We start from the raw sequence: 16,521 nt of genomic DNA on the forward strand, positions 1-16,521 counted from the left end.
TACAGTGGAATTTTAAAAACTGGGAAAAAAGTGGTATCCAAGCCAGAGTGTAAATACAATGTGCACAATTTCACCATTTTTCTAACCAAACACTCAACACAAAGCAAAACCAAATTTCAAGGAAATAATGTGACAAGGGGGAAGAGCGAATAAAAATAAAGACAGGGACACGAGTATTGATCCCTATCACTGTAATACAACAAACCAATTTCTCTATTAAAACTTGCGCCTCTGAAAACACAGACTCTATGTACCCAACAAAGTGATTTCTGTTATTCTAACAGTCTCGTTGCTACAAAAACACCCGTTCAAATATCTGTGATTGAAAGCATTAGCGTGTTCTTGTTTCCCCAGTATTTTAATACTGGATCAACAATCTTGTCAACCGTATGTAAACTGATGTCCCTTTGGGTACAGTGCACATAAAGGTGAAGAGAAAGAACTACAGGGAAGAATGGCAGGAGCTTAGAGCTGTCTTTTATGCATGTCTTTCACATCGTAGACTCCACGGCTTCAAGGCACGAGGCAGTTTGACAAATAAAAATCAAGATTAGACAAATAACTTGAAAAGCAGGCTTATCCCCTGCAGGGAAAGAAAGAAGGAAAAAATCCCTGCACATTTTGGTTCCAAGCCTTTTGACAGTTGTGAAATGTGAGCCATTTAAAACTTAAAAGCCGGGCAAACTGAGTTGTTATTTTATTCAATTCAAGAAATGATTGTCAAGAAGAAAAGAGAGCCTGAGATGAGGCAACAATGTGATGTTTTTACATGAAGAGGGGTTAGAGGGTTTAGCCCCCCCCCGGCTGCTAAAACACAAAAAAGAAAAGAGCATGTGATTAAAAATTATATATTCTGACAAGCTGCCCCAGGGTGTGTGTGGGAGGGGGGAGAAGGGGAAAGTATACCTAGGTGGATTTCCAAGTTATCCTCGGGAGCGTACACCACACTCCCAACATTAGCAGGCACACACGGGTTACATTTAGGGCAATTTCAATTGAGCAACTTTCCCTGATCCTCTTATGTTACCTATAACATGTACAAGTCTCCTTTTGGACTCAAATATTGCTGGACAAACATTTGGAAGCATTCTTGTGATGTGATGCAAACTGTAAACAAAAAACCTGCATTGTGCAATCCACTTTTCTGAAAATCGCTGGCCAAAAACAATTATGTAAATTTGCTTTGCAGACTGTCTTTGTACCTTTGCCCTCTCCAGAGCTTTCTCAGATTGCGCCTTTTTTACTGAGGTAGACTACAAAACCAGAAAGAAAAACCACAACTTTCACATCTGCTGGACAGTAAATTACCGTTAGACCAAATGAATGATTTATCACAAATAGGACGTCCCGCGCTTTAAATCTAGATCACGCACAATTTGCCCCGTGTGCGTCAGCGCAATTTGTTTTTAGCCCGACCCCCCTGAAAAATGTGAGATTCCACCTTAGATGAAAATCCAGAACTATTTGAGGAATCAGGAACTGCTGCACGTAGGCCACTTACGCGACTGGCACAGGTGCAAAATGGGACGAATTAAACTTCAATCCGATATGCCTGATCAATCAAGCCAATATTGCCTGGCTGTGCTCTGATGCTTAGCAAGTGCAGCAGCAACAGGCAAGGAACCAAATGAAAAAAAAAGAAGAAAGATGCCTAAAATACATCAGACGACAAATTTATTTTAGATGCAGTGTCGAGCGTCTGTCGTTGGCGCGAAAGGCCACAGGCTACAAGTAATGGAGTATTACATGTAGGTCCCGCAAAATAAATGGTCACTCTCTCATCCCCGCTCCAATCCTTCTGGCGATCATTCAAATTGGTACATGTACAGGCCCATCACATTTAAACACGGCTCTCCTGTTTACACATTGAATGCTGTTGCTAAATGCTGTCCATGTGACTTAACACCCGATCGAATCAGTGCACTTTTGGACTTTGATTTTTCTGCATCTTGATGTAATATAGTGTGAGCCAGTAGTAGACCAGGCCAATTTTGATACAGCTACAGGAAAGTACCATACTTTGACAGAATTTTGCAACAGGGTGTAAAAAAATGTCAGATTTTCGTTTTGCCTTCACTACTACCTTCTTGCAGAAAGCTTGCATGTTTGATTCTTAAAAATGCAACATGTCCAAGAGAAGGAAATCTGACCCTCCTTGCCTCAATTTTACTCCTATAATTACAAGAGGTGAGAAAGCTAAACCTGTGGTAAAAGATCAAGTTCGCAGGGCAGAGTATGGTTTACATTTTTTCAATGAGCAAAATGTTGACCAGAAAAAATAGCACAACTTTAACTGTCTAAAATGTCAACCATGTTAACTTTTACAACTGAATTTCAGAATTACTTCAAAATTTACATTTCTGTGTTACTTTCACAGATTCATTTTTTCTTCAAACAACTTTGATAAACAAACCTACTTTTCAGTCCTTTCAAATTGAGCAAATCATCAACTCAAAATTGAAACAGTTCCCGGCCAACCTATCATTGTAGCATTTTTTGTCCCCATTCAAAAGGGATCACCCTTCGCCACACCGGTAAAGATAAAAGGAATTGAAACATTTCCATTAGAAGTTCCAGGCGTAAATAGAGATATTTGATGCCTCTGTCGGCCTGTACTTTGCATTGTGGATGTACCCACTCCATCAGTACACAGCTCTAGCAAGCAAACAACAGCAATTTGTACATTTAAAACAAACACAACAGCTCCACCTGCCCTGGTGAAGGTGATTTATGACAGCATTCCTCAAGTTTGACTTTCTTTTAATCGTCCGATCGCGTGCGTAAACTAGAAGTGAATTCTTCAAGAAAAGGGAGGGGGGAATAGGCAGACACGACACCAGAGGCCAAATTGACAGGTAAAGGAATGCTTGCACCATAAATTTCAAAACAGTTTGGGTGTCAGCAAACAAAAGGAAAGTCATGAGTGCTTTATAATCAAGCCGCTGTGATTTCTCTTTGATGGGTACAGTGCAAGCCGGAGTGTGTAAAGAGTGGAGACTCAAGTGGTTTCCATGAGGGTGTCATCACATTTCCAAAGTTCATGTGACTACAGGGCTAAAAAGCTACGATTAATGTGTGCAATTATTGCCACACAGCCCTGCTCGAAACAGAGAAAAAGAGACTGAAAACCCTTGAATGTTCTCATCACCTCACAGTGTGGATGAATTTTACGAAATTCAAATAGACAATGTAAAATACAACTTTAATATCTCCTTCCAGCTGTGCCAACGTAGGAATGCCAACACTCCAGCCATCTGTAAAAAGCACACTGACAGTCTTTTTCTAACAGCTGCAAGAAACAGTGCCACAGTTGTAGGCAACATGGCAAACTATTAAACAAAGAATGAACATATAGTTCAACACCAATCAATTATGGTGAAAGGGCTCAAGGCGGTTAAGGCACCCCCTTTCAAAAAATAAGAAACAAAAATCCACCGGTTTTAAAAGCCAAAAAACGTATGAAAGCTCAAGCACCAAAACAGATGACTGCACCGATACCAGAGAAAAATCCAGGCAGATTAAACCCTTCCGTCCCAACTATTTTGGGGCTAGGTACTGAATGTACGTGGGGCATGTATTTGAAGTGTATCTACATACCTTCAAGAGCTCTGTGATCTAATTCAATTTCCTGATTTTCATAAGCAAATCCCAAGACTAACCATGAAACCTTTTACCACGTCCTGCACACTCCCATTACACGGACAAGCACAGTGTGCCATTGTGACGAACTGTGCTTGAATAAACAGATTTTCAGTGAAAAAAGATTTATGCAGTAAGAGAAACTCAGATAAATGCACAAATATATATCATCATCAGAGGATGGACAAAAATATTAGGAGAAGAGGAAAAATGGGCAGAAACAAATGGACAAAAACAGTGCAATTTATTCTTTAATAAAATAAGTGCTAAATTGCAAAATTTATTCTGTGATGCCCTTCACTGTTTTTCTTTTTTTTGCTGGGAGGGGGGAGGGACTCAAGACATGGTCCATCCTCTTTCACAGTGCTGAGTGATCATCCAGTGATCCATTTCCTCTGCCTATTCAGAATTTCAGAATTTCCGTCAACACAAGCAGATGTAGGGCTAGTGTGAACATTTGGGCGGTTGAGACATTTAAAAAAGATGAGGATCCAAAAAGATAAACACCTTCTGGTAAGGTTTAAGAAAAAGTGGAACTGTTTGGAAGTTAGGATTTCAATCCTTATTGAACATCAAAGAAGGATATTTTAAAGCAGAGGGAAAAACTGGGATGGGACGGAGCTTGATGCTGTCTGAAATATTCCACACATTCTTTACATTTTCGCTAGGAGCACAGAATACACCCTTCCCCCATCATGCTTTTGCTGCATTCCAACTGAAACATTCTTCAGGCACTGGACGGGAATACGTTTAGAAGATGTTCATTTGTCAGTGAGGACGGGCAGAAAAAATAGATCAATGTGTTATATAAAAGCACAGATGCACCGAATCTCCTTTTACCAAAAAAAAAAAAAAATTTATGGATGTGATTATTCCTGCTTGTGGCTTGAGGCTGGGCAGCGAATGAAAAATACTTCACCGTGACATGCAGTGCTCATCTGTGAAATGTTGAATTGATGTTTTCCTTAAAAGTCAAGGCTTGAGTGTTAGTGTCCTGCAGGCCATCTGTTAGTTTGTTACACCCAAGCTGGAACGAAGTAAAACACACACACTCGGGCTGTTGGGAATGTATCACTGTTTCCATGTATCCTTCATACAGTGGCCGTGCGGAGGGGAGTGACGGTGTTGCTGGCTTTAACTCAGCCATTTCCCCACCTCCTGTGAAACCATCTGCAGAATGGCCTATTCAGATTTGGCCAATACTGAATAAATTCCTCACTTTACAACAAAATCTGTCGGTGGGGCCGATCCTATGGCCTATCCTTTCTATGGGCAAAATGTGGGAGGGATGTATCTCCCATCCCTTGGGATCTACGTGATGCCTGCCATTAAATCTCACATAGCCCTTATAGAATTAGGAAAAATCTCTGAGTATTTCACCTTACTAAAAACAAAACATAAGCAAAAATAAGAACACAAAGTCAACTGTCAGAAGGAAAAAGAAAATTCAAAATGCCCTTCCCTTTCAAAAAGGTGTCAACTTAAGAGTAAAAAGCTAAACCTAAAAACAGCTAAAGCTAAGAACATGGTACAAAGTGTAAAACATGAGTGACTATTAATGGACAACTGGAAACTGTAGACCTAAACTGCAGCACTGAAAATGCTGCCCTGAAGAGCAATTTTCCCCATGAGTACTATGGAGACAATTAAGTTCAAAACTTTGACCTGTGGGGAAACAGTTACAAGCTATCATACTAGGCGTTACAAAGTCTTATCAGCTAACAAAATGGTCCTCTTGAAGACAGGTGGCATATAAAGTATACAATGATTATCTACAAGTCGTCTCCGCCATATTGCTAAAATAAATTAGGCTAAATATTAAAAAAAGGTTCTTGTTAAAGGGTGAGCCTCACTTTAATAAGAACTTGTGTGGTATTTTGTTTTGGGTTTTTTTGTCTCTCTTTTCTGCCACAAAAGGATGTCAACAGCTGCATCCAAATCTGCTAGATCACTTGGAATCTTACAGTCAGGATATTTTTTCTTTTGACTTGCCTCGCTCCTTTGAATATTACAATGGCCAGGCATCATTTAATCAAGTGTTTGTGGTCAGAAAACAATGCATGGGTTTTAATATGCCCTTAGTCAAGGCTGACAGATCTACTTACACTTTTTTTCAGCCGACAAACTTCACTTTCAGTGTCTCTATACAGTTTGATAAAATTATTGCTGCTGATTATCTACAAATATGGCTACTTCATGCAATGTGTTATGGGTCTATTGCCCTCTTATTCTTTAAAGATCACTCTCATTTTTCCTACAACTTGTAATGGGCGACCAAAATTTGCAGAAATATCATCTTTTGGTTGTTTTTTATTTTACCTCCATTTCATTCAAAATGGACAATTGTCCCATTGATTTGAAATAGGGTAATATTTTCATTTGGTATTTAATAGTAAGTGTGTTATTATCTGGAGTTCTGTTAGTTGTGTGGGAATGTTAACAGTAACACTCTGTAAATTATTCTTTCACTTTTGTACCGACAGGCAACCATAGGTTTAGCAGCCACTTGTAGGAAAACACAATTGTGAAGTCACATGAGCAGACCGTAGACTACAGAGAAATGGAATTACTGAAAGTTTGAATGCAATATGTGCAGTCTTAATTTGCTCAATGAACTCAGGCGTTTTAACAGTTACACGGCACTTTTTGTAGTAAAGAGAAACCTTGAATAACGTGCGGCTAGTTGTTTATTTTATGCTCTCTTTCCTACATCGTGTGGTACATGGACATGGTTTCTTCTTATCTTTGCATCCCCCTTTCCCTGAGCAGCCCCACCTCTCCCCTACCCTACCATCCACAGCGTTATCACAGATTGCGTCAAAAGCAATGAAACTAAAAACATGCTAATACTACAGTCATATTTCAGAAAGGAGTGTGTACTTACAGCTCTACTGTGCGTTTGAATTCAAACTGAGGGGGGACGTCTGTCAGGTTCTGCTTGGAGCAGTCGGCGAAAAGCCCCTGGTTCGTGTAGCGACAGCAGCATACCGTCCCCTGACAGTTATACTCCTCGTGGACACAAACACGACCCGACAGCACTGCACGAAAACTAAGAAGGCCGAGTAAACAAATGCTGGCCCATGGCAGTACACCTCTGCACTCCATCTTTTAGATTTTAGAGGAACTTGGACATGTTTTTCACAAATTTTTGACACGAGAATTCCTTGACAAGCCTCTGTCACAACGCGCTGAGGATTAATAACTTCCATGCGTACGGTGTTGTCTATTTACGCAGAGCCAACCTGCTTGCGGGAAATAATCGGACGGATACATTGAACGATTGGGGTGCAAATGTACACTGTCCCCTCACTGATCCAGTTCAAAGTTGAAGTAAAATATACTCTTTATCCGTCTCTTGGGTCCAAAAGCGATTTATTCCTTTCTGTTACGATTCGATGTATTAACTTATTTTATATTCTAACTAAATTACGCAAAAATAAAAGAAAATGAAGAAGTTACCGACAAAACTTTCACGCACCCCTACTATTAAAGTGTACTTGTCCGTACCTGTTGCTGCCAATCACGAAGCACCTTACACCTGTCGTAGTTTCTCCGCACGGAAAGTTTTCTCGAATGTACATATTCACAAGACAAAAATGTAAGCGTTAATGCGCCAAGTGTGGTAACTAATGGACTAAGGGTTACTTTTGCAAGTCACAACTGACCTAAGGGTGAACAATGGTAGAAAAAAAATGGCACGGACCACCAAGATTTTGCGCAGCCGATAATTCATTTAGCTAATTAAGTTTGTAAGTAACAAATCAGCCTGGTATGTTTTAATTTCAACATAATCTTTCCTCGGTGTGAGTGAAGGATATTTTCATAACCCTGCCAGGTGTTTGTTCTATATTTCCTCAACATGTGTATTACCGAATGTTGGAATAAGCAGTCACACACACATATTCAATATTTAGAAGGTTTCACAATAAAATACATTTTATTAATCACGATTTTTTGTTCTTATCAAAATGAAATTGAGGGTGTACAAACTCAGGATGATTAAATATTGCACTTATCACATTTTGAACTCTTAAAAGTGTCCACAATTTTAGTAGCAATATTTACATGGATAAGTTGTAAGACCATTGGTAGTGATTATCATATGCCTTTATCATGTTAATACACCCACGATGTAAAATCTTGTTCCCTGCCAATTACCTAGGAGGAAATACATATAATATACATTTTTACACCTTAATTTACACCTTAAGATTCCACGAATAACCAAAATATATCTATATATCTTTCTCTTACAAAGGAAAAGGCACCCAATTACAATTATTACAAAGATAACTAAGCTGACGTAAAAAAAATAGAAATGAAATCTTTTCACTCGTATTTACATGAAGTCTGACTTCAACTGTACTTTAAATAAACTGCAAGTTACAAAGTAATAGTAACTACACATACAAGTAAACATAAACTAATGATGGGCAGAAAGTGGGGCATTGAAACTGACCTCGTTTTGACAACAATGCATCTGATTATAAAGGGGCACTTGGCTCGTTCACATGAAGAGGAAAATTTACAACTGAACATCTTGATACTAAACACTTGATACTTTATGCTAAGTGAAATAATAATGAGGGAAGTAGCCTACCTAATGAACTTGGCATGCTGACTGCCACCCCAATCGTGGGTAACAGCCTGTTTGTGACGGCATGTTACCTGTTCAAAAAACTTCACTCGCAGCGTTAAAGGGCTGTAGCAATGGACTTTTAAAAAAGACAAACCTCCAAAAAATAGCTTTGCATCTTAGTTCACCTCTCTTTCAGTTTCTGTTTCACTTTTTAAAAGCGTACTTTGCTGCCTTTTTGTTTTTTTTTCCATATTCATGGGGTAAAACTGTGAAAAAACTCACTGTTACTTTATTAAATGCTGAAAATGTTACTTTGGTTTATGCACAAAAACTCCTGCACTTTTGCATGTTTTTCTTTGGCAATGTTTTGCTGTGTAAGTATGCATTGCAATAAGCAAGCAACCCTTTCTCAGAAACGTTTTCTTTGAGTAAATTTTGGCACCATAATTTGACCAGAAAAACCTATGCACTGATCTGTGTCTTTCCTGGATGACAGTGAAGCAGCAGCGCCCTCAATTGTCGAGGGAAGCGTGGATGATTTTAGAAGTTTTCAAAAGTGCACTTTCAATGCATTTAGCTAGGAAGAAAAGGACTTTTCATAACACTGAAGAAGTGTATACAATTGGAGAAAAAATTGTGTCTGACAAAAATTCATTGCAGCCACAATCTATACTGTATCTACTCTGTGCATGTACTGCGGAAGGGGGGCTTTAAGTCTCAGCAATGACAGCCAGGTGTAAGTGTGCGGCATCTAGATCACTTGACAACACACATGAGACTAATTTCAGCTGATGGCCATGGGCAAAACGTATTATTTGTGGCTGAAACCAATGCAAACTGCGGTCACAGCCACATTTCTGATCTCATTTCTGTTGTGTGAAGTGTCGTCTCTTGTTTTCCTTATTTCAATTAACATCAGGAAAAGGGAAAAATTAATCACTTGACAGTGTAAAAAAATATTTGACCTGATTTTCTTCTCCTGAGAAAATCACTCATTGCCCTGCTCTAAAATCCTTTCTTAAGTGTTACTAATCACGGTCATTTCTTCCTCGCTATCCTCCTCCGAGAGCAAGTGATAGCTCTGCCCATTCTGACATCTCTCTATGCCAAATTTGTCTGCGAAGCACCCACTGCTGTTGCGGTCACAAGAGATGAGGATAACTTGGAGCTGGACAGAGTAGAACTCTGGGATGAAGGTGAGAAAGTAGAGGACGAAGGAGGAGACCATCATCAATTCGGTGAAAGCGCTGACCAGATGGGCTGCATAGCCCTTCAAATGAAAAAAAAAGGATGAGTTGACTTAGTAGCGAATCAAGAATCAGTGCTGTGTTCGAGCCCTGTCACAAGTCCAGTCACAAGACAAATCACAAGACCAGCCATATATACCACGGTGAACAATGATGAAGGAATCCTTATGCTGTGGCTTGTTTTAAGACTGATTGACTTGCGATGTACTTACAAGGATCATGTAGGGACCTGTGATGGATTCGACCGCACCACTGTTCAGTCTTGTGAAAAGAAATGGTTTGCCCCAGTGGTTGAAGTTTGTGACTCAAGACCAGAGGTCAGGGGTCAACTCCAGCAGCACCCATCCAGCACCCATGTATTATACAAATACAGCATGGTGTGAGGGGAAGAAGTGAGAATTACTGGTGCGTATCATTCCTACTTCCTGGGTGTGTGGTGGAATCGGCCAATGATGTGCTCTAATTCGTTTGTGAATATTTATGATGTGTAGTAAAAATGGATACCAGCATTAGCGGGGGGGGTCATAAATTTTTTTAAAGTACATCCAATTAACTAATTTCACACTCATTAACCACTTGCTGCCAGGTTTAATTTGCGGGACGAGTTCCCGAGGCATTTTCAAAAAATTTAATTTTTAAAATTCTTCAAAAATTCTAACTTCACTTACTGGACGTTTACACCCACACGAATGACTGTCTGGTGGCTATTTTAATTTGACAGACAACATCTATTGACACAGGAGTATTTCAGCCAGGCCTGCTGCCTTGTAAAGAGAGCCCAGATTGTGCGGTGTTGAGTAATTTTCTTTGTTTCTGAAATTGGCCCAGGTTGTTGCTGAATGGCAGTGGCATCTTTTCAAATGCAGCCGGATTAGCGCGTAGCGGTGTTGTATCGCTCATCGCTGGAGTGCTGGAGCACTGTTGTCAGCGCTGATAATCTGCAGGTACTGATGCCGCAAACAGTGGTATACTGTTTTAAACAATGACGGATTACCTCCACTTAAGCCAGCTGAAAAATGACGGTAATTCCCAGCAGTGGGTCTTTTGTTCCGAGAACGTTTTTTTGTTACAAAGCCCAGCTCCTTTGTCCGATTTCGAGCAGCCTGGCTACGCATACAAACCTAAGGAGACCGGTACCAGAAACCCTGGCACCAAGTGGTTAATAGCACAAGAAACTAAAATAGGATATCCAAAACAAAATAAAACTAACAGCTCTCCTGGCACTAATTTCGACACTTTCTTTAAGCAACATTGCTTCAAGAACACCACTAGAATTGACATTCGAGAGCAGACTGGCCTAGACTGAATTAGACCAAGTTCTTAATGCATCAAATGTGACGCACCCGTGCTAAAAACAGGCTGAAGTCAGTTCTTTTGATGTTGGACGATTGCTACTCCCTAGCTGTTTATTTTTCGTACATCAAATCGATCCACATTGGGTCTACAGAAGGCTTTGATAGTTACAGGCAGTGAGAGTTCAATAATCTGCATTGTTCATGTGCAGACCGGTGTCGAGATAAGAAGCTATGAAATCTTCAGTCTAGGCCCAATTTTGGTAATGCCCAGTAGCCTGGTCTTTTGTTACAGGGCCCCTTGTCCAAGTTCAGAGACCTCGGCCACGCATATAAAGCATACATGTCCGGTACCGGAATCCCCGGCAGGAAGTAGTTAAACAGTGCTGTGAAATTGGGCGCATGCTTTTGGAATGGTGGGTCACAAATTCTTGGCGCTTACCCCATCCTCTAACTGCCAATGTGGTTTGTCGTTCACATGGTGTTGAACCCGGGACCATCCAATCCCAGCGTAAATGGAGGAGACTAGGCCTGACGTCAAAGTAATGCACCGTCAAGAAAAAAGGTATGGGATGCTCTCTTTGAGAACTAAGCCCAGGCCTGTTGTCAAGGGGGGGGAAGGGTTACACCCCCTTGGGAGCAGCTTCCCCCATCAACAGGTATCCAAAATTATCCACTGTTCTTGTCCCCCCTCTAGCTGGTCCTCAGACCCCCCTAGTTGGTACTCTGCCCCCCCCCCCCCCCCCCCCCCCCGCCCCACCCAAAGCTAGCAATGGGGGTTGACTGAGCCTCAGTTGGCAACTATGATCCAACCAAAATCAGTTGAAAGTCGCCAGGGACACTTTTGAGCAAAACGTCTTGGAAAGAATCTTGCACAGTTTAACTCAACAGGATCTCTCAACACTTTTCCCCTTTTCCATTTTAGTCAGCATGCTAATTTGAGTGATGAGCTTCAAAACACTCAGCTCAGTTTGGTCTTTCAAATGCAAACTAAAACAAAACAAGGCCAGTATTTTTGTGGGATCCAGTCACAAACATTTTGAGTCCAGTAAATCTTTTGATCCAACGTCCTGTGGTCTATAGTTCCCTGATATTTCATCTTCAACATCCTCCCATTATAAGACCTGGGAAAAAAGGCTTATAGAATGTGACCAAAAAATTTTAAAAACTCGAAGGATACATGTAAAGATACTAATGGATGACAAGATACTCAGCACCAGGCGCAGACGGCAGACCGTACCATTTCCCTGAGAGGTGAGCATCAGGTAGGACAAGACAGTCTGCAGGATACAGTACGTTGTAGAGGGCCAGAAGAAGAGACCTGCCCCCAGCATGTGAATGGAATAGACCTCCGTTATCTGAGAAGAAAAACAGCAAGTCTGGAGTTTGTTGGTGTGTAAACTAATTGTAAATGCTAACAATATCCTCATGTGAGATTTATCAGACATGGTTGTTACACAATTACACAAAAAACAACAAAAGCTGCCTCATTTACTGCTGTAAGTTTTAGAACCATTTCCTTGAAAGCTTAACAACATTAAACCAACAAATTAAGACATAACAGATGAGAAAGTATTTCAAAAGACTTCAAAGACTTGTCATTACTTTATCTGCAACAGTTCCAAATCTGTTGGATAGGTCTGTGCCAAATATCTGAATAACTGCATATTCGATTAATTGTTGAATATTCAAATATTTTTTTCGAATTCGAACATTCGCATGCAAAATTCATGTAAAGGGAAAATTTTCTTTTGTTTCAAATGAGAAAAATTGCAGAATGGAGGCTTGCTTCAAGCAGATTCAAATGACAAGCATCAGAAATCTTACTATATGAAAAGTAAATTATTCATTAAATAATTTAAAAGGAATAGAAATTTTCAACAGGTCAAAAAATCTTGTATATCTCTTAAATCTTGCTAAATAGTGACTGGTGATACTCCTACATGTGAGAAGCTATTATATTGATCATAATGTGCAATTGTGTGGGTTATTGCAACTGATGTTGTATATAGTTTGTTCATCAACAATCTGCTGGTCGGCACCACTGAATATTCGGATATTCAATCAAAGTGAAAGCCGAATATTCGAAAATTGAATTATTAGAATGACTCAGCCCTACTATTGGACTGAATGAGATTTTTTTTTTCAAAACTAAAAAGCAGGAAGTTGGAATATATTTAAGACAGAAAGGGACATTATTTTGTTTGTCTCTTTTGTTTTATTGATTTATTTTACCCTGGCCGCAATACCTCTCTTCAACTCGGGCCTTAGATATATGTTTAACGTGAACCATCAAGTGACCACTGTCAAAGAGCCTTCACTGGGTTGCTTGCACAAGGTCAAAAGGCCAAAATCAAGGCGTATCTTCCTGGCCACACTTACCCGGACGGTGGCAACGACTGACATTCCTATACTGGCCAGGACGCTTAGGATGAACCCTGCGATATTAAGGCGTCTGGAGTGCTTTGACAGGTCACTGGAACTCAACTTCACCAATCTGTACCTCACAAATGAACTTGCAAAAACTTGATTCAAACAAAGAGATTACAAAAAGAGAATTTTAGTAACAATAAGGTAAATAGAAATTTTAAAGCCAATTCAAAATGATCCTTCCAGCAAGAACGCATTGTTTCAGCTGCAACATGTGAAAGGTTGAACATTATGTCTTTATCATGTTGCATACACTAACTAAAATGAAATCTAGAAAACATATTACACTCCTTATCATTTCAATGTGACATGGAAAACCCATTGATTTTACCGAAGTCTTAGAATGACAAATGCAGTAACTGGGATCCATTTTTTCCCCCAACAACTTCCTTGCTAAAAAGTACCTAGTACCAATTCCATGTTTTATTTCCACTTAAAAATGAGTTTTGCAGTGTTCAGTTAAAAGAAATCTGTCTGGAGATAATTTCTGTTTCAGACTGTGATTGATTTGCCAGGGCTGCTGACAAATACAGAGCGTGTCTTATCATTCTTTTTCCTCAGGTAAAAAACAAAATGTCCTGCCAAACTTCCACATTCAATTTACCGAGCAGAGATGAAACGTACAACAGGTAGCTGAACACGATGGATTCAGGAGGTTTGGAGCCAAGAAAACTGCAACAAAATTATGATCGGGCATTACGGAGAGGTAGGAGCTCGGCAGACAGGACAGTCCTTCCATACGATAACTACTCCGTGTACTAGTGGCCCTCCTTTGGTTTTACAGCACAAATATGCATGAGTGCCCACAGTCACTCTCTTGCATGTGTTTTCTATATGGAACACAAACATGCACAGGTTCAGTGTGTACATAGTTGGTTGCCAGCACATAATGACCCAGGGTCTTTTGTGCAGTCCTCTTCACTGCATTTGGTTTACTGCACAGTTATGCACATGAGACAGTGAAGCACAGTTGGTGGGCAGCACAAAAGTGCTATCTGATATTCCTGTGAGGGACAGTTGGTGCAGTGCACAACACGACACAACTGTGCTTCTTTGAGGTGTTTACCAAGTGACCCAAAGAGTGACAATGTTAAGCAAAAGTATGCGCAAGCCCAGAGAAACCTGCTTGAATCAATGACTTTAAATTTGACAATAGAAATCTCTGAGCATTTATAAGCATGCTACCATGAGTGCAATTGGTCAATCTGCACAATTGCTCCATCTTTGTGCTAGAGTGGTTAATCTTATTTGACGATTTGTTGACAATTCCACCATGCATGGTCACTTCATGCAGGATTGCCATAGTGCTGTGCGATCGTGCAGATTGACCCATCATGCCCATCACATCCAAACCCATAAACCTTACGGTATCGCTATAACTGCATAGGTGATTTTTACGATAGTAGAAAAGCAAAGCAGGAATGAACAAGGAGCAAACAGTCGTGCCCCTTTTTTCTTCCCACAGTGCATTTCTGCCAATGTGCAAAGTCATTCATGTGGTAGTAGCGACTTAGGAAGGCTTATAAAATACAGTTTCTGAATTTACCTGATGTAAGGGAAAAATGGTGCTACATCTCTCCTTGCAACAGACACTGAAAATGTAATGCTTAGCAACAACGTTGCTATGACAACCAAGGCAACGGGGACGGCAGCCAGGCCACATCTCGGCATTGTCGCTTAGGGAACAGATTGTTTGATTCTGGGAGAATGCCAAGGAACAAAACAATGGAAAATCTCATCAAAGCTGTATGAATAATTGGCCAAAAAGAGAGTATAAAATTGACTTGACAAAAAGGGTTATAAATACAACCAAATGTGAAGAAAGATCCTCAGGAATTCCAAGGTTTGTGAGTCATGTGAGCTGGTGAGTCGGTTCATCGGGAGGAATGTTTTCTTTTACTAGATACTTGGACACCACGCCATGCACACTTAGGCCATCGCAAAATAATAGACCTACGACAAGTCCTCGGATAATCCACGTTATAATTCATCCAGTGCAAAAAAGAATGCGTAGTTTCTACAGTTGCTTTATAGTAAATAAACAATATATTATGAACATGACGTACAACAAGAAACGTTACCTCAAGCCAAGTTTTTTAATACCGCCCGCAGTCTGCGTCTCTACCCTTGCGGAGCGAAGGCAGTCTTCGTTGAGATATAGATGGGCGCCCAGATTTTTCTATTTTTCCGGGTTGTCCAGTGACATCAAATAGCGCCCCCTTTGTGTCTGTTTCAATCGAATCACTGAACACTGCACAATTATGTAGGCCCAACACTCTAGTATGAGAAATCGTTTCACCTGGATTCCTAAAACGCAATCTACAAGCCGCCGAAAAAAGAAAATATAATTATAAGACTCCAACATTCTACTTTAAAAGTCAAAATATTTCAGAAAATTCATCTGAAGTTGACAGTGCCTACGGAAGGTTTGCCATAAAGAAAGATTCTGCTAGGATCGAAACGTCGGGCCCTCTTTTTTGTGTAAAGCAAAATTGAATAGTAAGGTTGCTTGTCGAAACAATAGATCAGTCAGTAGTCATTGGAAATGTGGAATTAATTTCATTCGGCGGGCAACATGTGCCAGCCCCCCCCCATTTTTAAGGGGGGGGATGAGAGAAATGCAAGTTTTTTTTACGTATTTCAGTTTCCTCCTTAATTAAGAAACCCACAAAATACATGTACATCCCTATCCCTCAGATGGGCCATAAAAGGTTCAATATAAAAAATCCCAATTTTTATTCGGCCCACCCCCAACTTCCCCCAAATGATTCTAGATCCACCCTTCGTAAAATCTCCACATTACTTTTATAGTTGGAACAAAAAACACCTGGGACTTCAAAACCACGCACGGAGTGAACGGATCAAAGAGCCTTCTGTGCCTTAAACGTTAACCTTCGAACATTCTTATGTGCGGGGCTACGTACCCGCGGGTCATAGTAGCTTATTTTACTTTTACAGTCCGTGACCCACATACATGTAACTGTTATTTGTCTTGTTATGTGTTCGGATTTTTGTCCCTGGTCCCTGTTTCTGCTTATATTTACTTGTTTGTGTGTTTTGTTGTTTTTTATGTACTTTTTGTTCAATTTTGCTTTGTTTGTTCTAGTGATGGTGAAATAATAATAATTCTGAGATCACCCACTAGCTGTTTCACAGGGTGGCCCACAACAGGCAAAGCAAAGCGCCAAAAGTGTGGTGCTTTTGCTTTTGTCGTGGCACTTTTGCTTTTGCCGTGATGTCGTTGCTTTGGCATTTTGCTTTTGCCATGACAGTTGTGGGCCATCGTAGTTTCATTATCACACTGAACAGGAAACAGACCTATTACGTATTCCAA

The 16,521-nt window shown here is 40.2% G+C and overlaps 2 protein-coding genes across 2 annotated transcripts in view; both read right to left on the reverse strand.

The window, feature by feature from the left end:
- The window catches only part of LOC110978497 (uncharacterized), a 76,146-nt gene extending 69,307 nt beyond the window's left edge, over nucleotides 1-6,839 (reverse strand). Inside the window, exon 1 of the mRNA XM_022233543.2 lies at nucleotides 6,524-6,839. Coding sequence (XP_022089235.1) covers nucleotides 6,524-6,744 — 221 coding nt within the window. The 5' untranslated portion in view covers nucleotides 6,745-6,839. The remainder of the gene's footprint in view (nucleotides 1-6,523) is intronic.
- A 702-nt stretch (nucleotides 6,840-7,541) lies between these two features.
- LOC110978516 (DNA damage-regulated autophagy modulator protein 1-like) lies at nucleotides 7,542-15,385 on the reverse strand. Its single transcript, XM_022233573.2, has 7 exons — nucleotides 15,269-15,385; nucleotides 14,734-14,886; nucleotides 13,792-13,859; nucleotides 13,140-13,282; nucleotides 11,938-12,115; nucleotides 11,200-11,288; nucleotides 7,542-9,488 (listed from the first exon to the last, which is right to left on the reverse strand). The coding sequence occupies exons 2-7, from the start codon at nucleotides 14,856-14,858 to the stop codon at nucleotides 9,237-9,239; spliced, it is 855 nt and encodes a 284-aa protein (XP_022089265.1). The 5' UTR covers nucleotides 14,859-14,886; nucleotides 15,269-15,385; the 3' UTR covers nucleotides 7,542-9,236.
- Nucleotides 15,386-16,521: the final 1,136 nt, after the last annotated feature.

Source organism: Acanthaster planci, linkage group LG20 (assembly GCF_054643075.1).
Source record: "Acanthaster planci isolate LZ-2023a linkage group LG20, COTS_SCS, whole genome shotgun sequence".
Taxonomy (NCBI): domain Eukaryota; kingdom Metazoa; phylum Echinodermata; class Asteroidea; order Valvatida; family Acanthasteridae; genus Acanthaster; species Acanthaster planci.